Source organism: Cebus imitator, unplaced genomic scaffold (genome assembly GCF_001604975.1).
Source record: "Cebus imitator isolate Cc_AM_T3 unplaced genomic scaffold, Cebus_imitator-1.0 Scaffold33, whole genome shotgun sequence".
Classification (NCBI taxonomy): Eukaryota; Metazoa; Chordata; class Mammalia; order Primates; family Cebidae; genus Cebus; species Cebus imitator.
In genome coordinates, this window is record NW_016107348.1 from 2116137 (window position 1) to 2122433 (window position 6297).

Below are 6297 nucleotides of genomic sequence, written 5' to 3' on the forward strand. Positions count from 1 at the left end.
AAAAAAAAAAAAAAAAAAGTTAAACACAAGAAAACACAAGCATATATTCCATTAGTAGTCAGATTGATGAGTGAGAAGCAACGATAGGAAAATGGTGTTGGGTTTCCTAATGATCACAGGGACAAAAGTCCCGGAAAGGGGACTTGTGGATTTCTCCTCATTTGCTTGCTTTCAGAATCAGAAACTATCCCTCTCGTGATGAAAGCTGTCACTGGGTCCACTGTCCTCGTCATTGTGCTGGCTGGTGTTGGTGTTCTCGTCTGGAGAAGGCGGCCCCGAGGTGAGAGGCAAGTGGAAGGGGTCAGGGGGCTTCAGACTCTCGTGCGTCTCTCCAGAGTTTTATTTTCTGCACCTGCTGCTTCGAGCTCCATTCAGAAATGGCTTGGCTCTCACAGTGGGCTTGCAGAAGGACCTGGGACAACCCTCTGACCACGTAGGGGACACATAGCATGGATGATGCTTGTGTGGGAGCGGTCTCTTTTCATAGGTGATGCCTGACATCAACAAAATAGTACAACATCTGTCCAGGGAAACTGTCCCCCTAGAAGTTGGGTCAGAGAAGATATGGGGATCTTGATTTGTCTTTTTCCAAACCATCTTTTTATTATTAATTACTATTGACTTCTGAGACAATGTCCTTTGTTTCAAGACTTCCATCATTTTTCCATTTTGACCACCATTCTTTCACCCCAAGCAAATGAAAGTTCTTTTGCTTCTAAATTCATTGTTCAAAACATGAAATGTATAAGAGTAGATACCGTCAGAGAATGGGACTTAGAGTAAGGAAAAGGGGAGGAGAAGTAGGAGATATATAGGCTCTTGATAAGATGGAATAACATAAATTCCTTCACTAAGTATACATGAAGAAGCTGCTGTGCTCCAGGCACTGTACTGGTTGCTGGGATACAACAATGAAGAAGACAGACATGATGCCTGTTGTCATAGAGCTTACAACAGAGCCTTGCCTCTGGCTTCACTAATTGCTCAGATTGATCAGAGGATAGTACTGAGGAGACGTGAATCATGCTTTAAACCCAAAGTGGACCAGAAGCTTGGTTTTCCTAAAACATGTTTCATAAAACATAGACCTCAACCCCAATTCAGTTGATAACTGTACAAAAGCATGTCATTAAATCAAAGTAAAACCAACCACTTGATTGGAAAATCAGCATGTTTTCTTTATAAATAAAGTACAGCATGAATCCTAATTCAATAAATGATAGCTAGTGAAACAATTTTTTTTTTACAATGCCATCCCTCTTTCAAGAATTATACAGACTGTGAGTTTATGAATTCCTGCTTTTTATCTTATGGAGTTTACAAATTTGAGCTAAAGTTTGTCAAGTACTAAGAGAATCTTGACAAAGCAGGCTAAAACTGTCAATGTCTGTTTCTCAGATTTTGCTGAACACTGCATACTTTATTTTTGAGCTGTGAGGAAACATTCTTGTAATCTGACTAAAAACCTCTTTCCTTTCAGAGCAAAATGGAGCCATCTACTTTCCAACACCAGATCGATGATTGCAGATCCTTCTTTTCCAGTTCTCCTTCCCCTAAGAGCCATGTTCTCCTCTGTCTCCCATAGACTAAGGTCCACTGCTTGAAGCTCCTGACCACACCCACAACATACACGAGTGTTACGGGTTTGGTTGCCCCAAACCCCACAGACTCTGTAACAAAACCCCAAACCTACTGATTTAAAACAATATCCATTTTGTTTTCTTTCATAGTTTCTATGGGTCAGGAATTTGGATAGGGCTTGGGTAGGCAGTTCTGGCTTCTCATCGAGTTGGAGGCAAGTGATGGCTGCAATAGATATGGGGCAGCCAGGGGTGGTGGCCAGGCATCTCCTGCATCCCCTCCGTGTAGTCTTGGAAACTCTCCATGTGATCTCTCTGTATGGGTTAGCTGAGCTTCCTCACAACATGGTGGCCTCAGGGCAGTCACTGCTTACATGGCAGCTAGCTTCCCTCAGAGTGAGTATCCCGAGAGATCACAGCCAAAGTGCATAGCATTTATATAATGTAACCTAGGAAGTCACAAGGTGTCATTTTTTTTTTTTTTTTTTTTTTTTGAGACGGAGTTTCGCTCTTGTTACCCAGGCTGGAGTGCAATGGCGCGATCTCGGCTCACTGCAACCTCCGCCTCCTGGGTTCAGGCAATTCTCCTGCCTCAGCCTCCTGAGTAAGGTATCATTTTTATGATACTCTCATTGGTCAAGGAAGTCATAAAATCCTGCTCAGGTTCAAAAAGAGGATATATAGACCCCAACACTCAATAGGAAGATTGTCAGAGTTACATTGTAAGAAGAGCACATAGGGCTGGGCGCAGTGGCTCATGGCTGTAATCCAAGCACTTTGGGAGGCTGAGGCGGGTGGATTGCCTGAGCTCAGGAGTTCGACACCAGTGAGTTGAACTGGGTGAAACCCTGTCTCTCCTAATAATACAAAAAATCAGTCAGGCGTGGCAGCAGGTACCTGTAGTCCCAGCTACTCAGGAGGTTGAGGAAGGAGAATTGCTTGAACCCAGGAGGTGGAGGTTGTAGGTTGCAGGGAGCCAAGATGGCACCACTGCAGTCCAGCCTGGCAACAGAGCGACACTCCATCTCAAGAAGAGCATGTAGATGGGAGATATCATTGTGGCTGTTTTGGGAAAGATGCAACATGTCACAGTGTCATACTCTCTACCATCTCCCTATCCCACTTTGCACTGGTTTCCAAGGGCAGTCGTTTAAAAGTAACACAAAGGCCGGGCATGGTGGCTCATTCCTGTAATCCCAGGACTTTGGGAGGCCGAGGTGGGCGGATCACAAAGTCAGGAGTTCAAGACGAGCCTGGCCAATATGGTGAAGTCCCACTGAGATAGGAGTTAAGACAGGACCTAAGGACTGCCATCTTTTCTTTTTCTGGGATGGAGTTTCGTTCTTGTTACCCAGGCTGGAGTGCAATGGCACGATCTCGGCTCACCGCAACCTCCGCCTCCTGGGTTCAGGCAATTCTCCTGCCTCAGCTTCCTGAGTAGCTGGGATTACAGGCATGCGCCACCATGCCCAGCTAATGTTTTGTATTTTTAGTAGAGATTGGGTTTCACTGTGTTGACCAGGATGGTCTCGATCTCTTGACCTTGTGATCCACCTGCCTCGGCCTCCCAAAGTGCTGGGATTATAGGCTTGAGCCACCACGCCCGGCCAGGACTGCCACCTTATAGTGATTTAGACACCGTCATCTTAGAATAAAAACCCTAAAACATGTAGTTCTCAGAACTGTTATTGTAATTCTCAAAAATGTTGTTTTGTATAGTTAAAAATTTTCCAGTATTGCCCCTTGCAACAAACTGCTGACCTTGGCTTCTGTACAATCTGCTTGCTTGCATAGTCCCCACAAGGATGTAGTTTTGCAGCTTAAATACCTTGCTCCCACTAAGTATGGGGCCATGGGTTGGAGAGACATAAGTCCTCTGTGGCCGCCGGCAATTAAAACCCTGCAATTGGGCATACTTTTTTCTTGATGCTGATTTTCTTTGCTTGCTCTAATACAACATTTGGAGACCCGAGCGAGATTTTTCATCCATCACCAGACAAAAGCCCTCTCAGAGTCTCACCCGGGTGGCTGCTCCAGCCAGTTTTCGGTTGTGTTCCATAACCTCTGTGTAAGTGTGAAAGTAAAAGTGTATATGTGTAGTCCCATGGCCAGCAGGCTACAGGGCTTGTGAGGACCTTCACCTGTGGTTCCACGAGGACATCATAAGACATAACGGTGATTCACCCTTTCAGTAACCAGGCCTGGGGTTTATATGAGTACACCTTAGCCAAAACACTCTAAAACATCCCTCTGGGAATGTGGCTGGACCAGCATCAAACTAGTCTCCCTTGGGGGACACCCACCCTGTGTCCGTCTATCTCTCATGTGGCTCTGTCTTTATTCTAAGTCCTCTAGTTTCCTAAAGCAGTTACTAGCTAATATACAGTGGTTTAGACCTATTACTCTTAAAGTAAATAATATTCTCCATTGGCTACATAACCATTAACTTCAAAAAACTCTAATTAAGTTTACATCCCTAAAAGTAACTCTGTTCTCTTTCCTTTTCTTCTTATTCTATCATTAAGGCGTCATTCTTCCTCTTTTTCATGTCCAAGAGAAAATTCTGCCCCCGACAACTTGGGTGTAGTTTTTTTCTCTGTCTTAAGGAATCAAACCTTAAATAAGAAACTACCAGCCCTCTTTGCCCCTTTAAGGTAAAAAAGGAGTAATTAATTCTTCTGTCAAAAAAAAAAAAAAAAAAAGTAATTGTCTCTTGTCAAAAAAAAGATTCAGTGTTATTATGGGCGTTGCCCAAGTGCTTACCACGGGTCAATAAATTAACATCATCCCGACCATCAAAAAGTCGGCTGCCAAGGTTTAATAAAGACTGATTAACAAAACCTTTACGCTGTCTTAAAAACGTAGTGAATTCAAAATTCACACCCGGTAAACCTCTTGGTTCACCCATTCTGCCATTTCCCAACATTCCCTAGGCCTCTAAATGCCAAAACATATCTAAAAAAGGACCATTCCCAAGCAGCATTAAATCTTTACAAAACTTACTACTGCCCTTTGTGGCATAGCACTGGAAAACCATACACATTCCCCTGGTCCCTTCCACCTGCTCGCCTGGCCCAAACCAAAAACAGGCCCATCAACCTAGCTGTCTCCTCTTTACAAAATTTAGCTACAAAAACATTACTAAAACCAATACTAAAACAAACAAAATTTAAATTCAAAACTTATCAAAATTGACTACATCACAAAAACAAAAAAACCCGGGTAGTCACCAAAAGGCCCCAAAAAAAACAGCACAAATAGGATCATCAAACTCCCGGCCCTGCACCCCCTCCAGTACATAACAACAAATTTCAAAACAAAGTTTTCTAACCAGTACAAAGTTAACCCCGGGAAAACTTCATACCCTTTATAAACTAAAATAGCCACCATTTGGGGTGGGATGGCCAGACACCGGGACACATAACCCCAAAATAACCCAAACTACATAAAATATAGTAACAAACTCCCTGGGCCACCCCGAAAAAAAATAAGTCCTCCATGGCCACCAACAATAAAAACCCTACAATTTGGCATACTTTTATCTTAATGTTAATTTGATTTACTCACTCTAATACAACACCATCTCTACTAAAAATACCACAATTAGCCGGGCGTGGTGGCGTGCACTTGTAGTCCCAGCTACTCTGGAGGCTACTGCAGAAGAATCATTTGAACGCAGGAGGCGGAGGTTGCAGTGAGCCAAAATCGCTCCATTGCACTCCAACCTGGGCGACAGAGTGAGACTCCGTCTCAAAAAAAAAAAAGGACCACAAAAACTGGGTGGCTTGGAACAACCGAAATTTATTGTCTCACAGTTCTGGAGGCCAGACGTGCGAAATGAAGTGTGGCAGAGCATGCTCCCTCTAAAGGGACTGGGGAGGGATCAGCTGCAGCCTTCCCTCCTAGCTTCTGGTTGTTCCTTGCCTTCTGGCTGCGTCACTCTAGTCTTCATTTGGTGTTCTCCCTGCATGCATGGCTTTGTGTCCAAATTTTCTTTCTTCATGAGACCATTAGTCATACTGGATTAGGAGTGCACCCTACTGCAGGAAGACACCTCCCCAAATTACATCAGCAACAACCCTATTTCCAAAGAAGGCCACATTCTGAGAGGTGCGGGGGGGTTATGACTTCAACAGCATTTTTTTGTGGGGGAAACAATTCAACTCCTAACACACCCCTATTTCTTTAAATTATTTAGCAAAAGTGTATTTATTTTATATATTCATATACTAGTATGTGACATGGCTCTAATAGGTCTATAACTGTGCTGGGTACTGTAGGAAACTAAATCCAAACAACGAATGTGACAGATGCTTCTTGGTCTACCCAGGCTCTGTGGGCTCCCTCAAATCCACCAAAGCTCTATGGCTCCAGTGGATTATCTAGCAGTTAGAAAACCAGGATCATTGAATTTAACGCAATTACAGTGAGACTGACTACCTTAGCTTACTTCTGTGGGAGGAGTTAAGACAAGGGAATCTGGGGCCGAGCGCGGTGGCTCAAGCCTGTAATCCCAGCACTTTGGGAGGCCGAGGCAGGTGGATCACGAGGTCAAGAGATCGAGACCATCCTGGTCAACACGGTGAAACCCCATCTCTAGTAAAAATACAAAAAATTAGCTGGGCTACTCAGGAGGCTGAGGCAGGAGAATTGCCTGAATCCAGGAGGCGGAGGTTGCGTTGAGCCGAGATCGCGCCATTGCACTCCAGCCTGGGTA

At 44.1% G+C, this 6297-nt stretch overlaps 1 protein-coding gene across 8 annotated transcripts in view; it reads left to right on the forward strand.

Annotated features, from left to right (window-relative positions):
- Nucleotides 1-2246, forward strand: part of LOC108301323 (major histocompatibility complex class I-related gene protein) — a 19858-nt gene extending 17612 nt beyond the window's left edge. For 6 of the 8 annotated variants that reach the window (XM_017524459.2, XM_017524453.2, XM_017524454.2 and 3 more), the window contains 3 exons: nt 176-280; nt 1481-2044; nt 2190-2246. In XM_017524459.2, the coding sequence (XP_017379948.1) occupies nt 176-280; nt 1481-1521 (146 nt within the window). In that variant the 3' untranslated portion in view covers nt 1522-2044; nt 2190-2246. The remainder of the gene's footprint in view (nt 1-175; nt 281-1480; nt 2045-2189) is intronic. The other 2 variants (XM_017524456.2, XM_017524457.2) reach the window with 1 other exon arrangement.
- Nucleotides 2247-6297: the final 4051 nt, after the last annotated feature.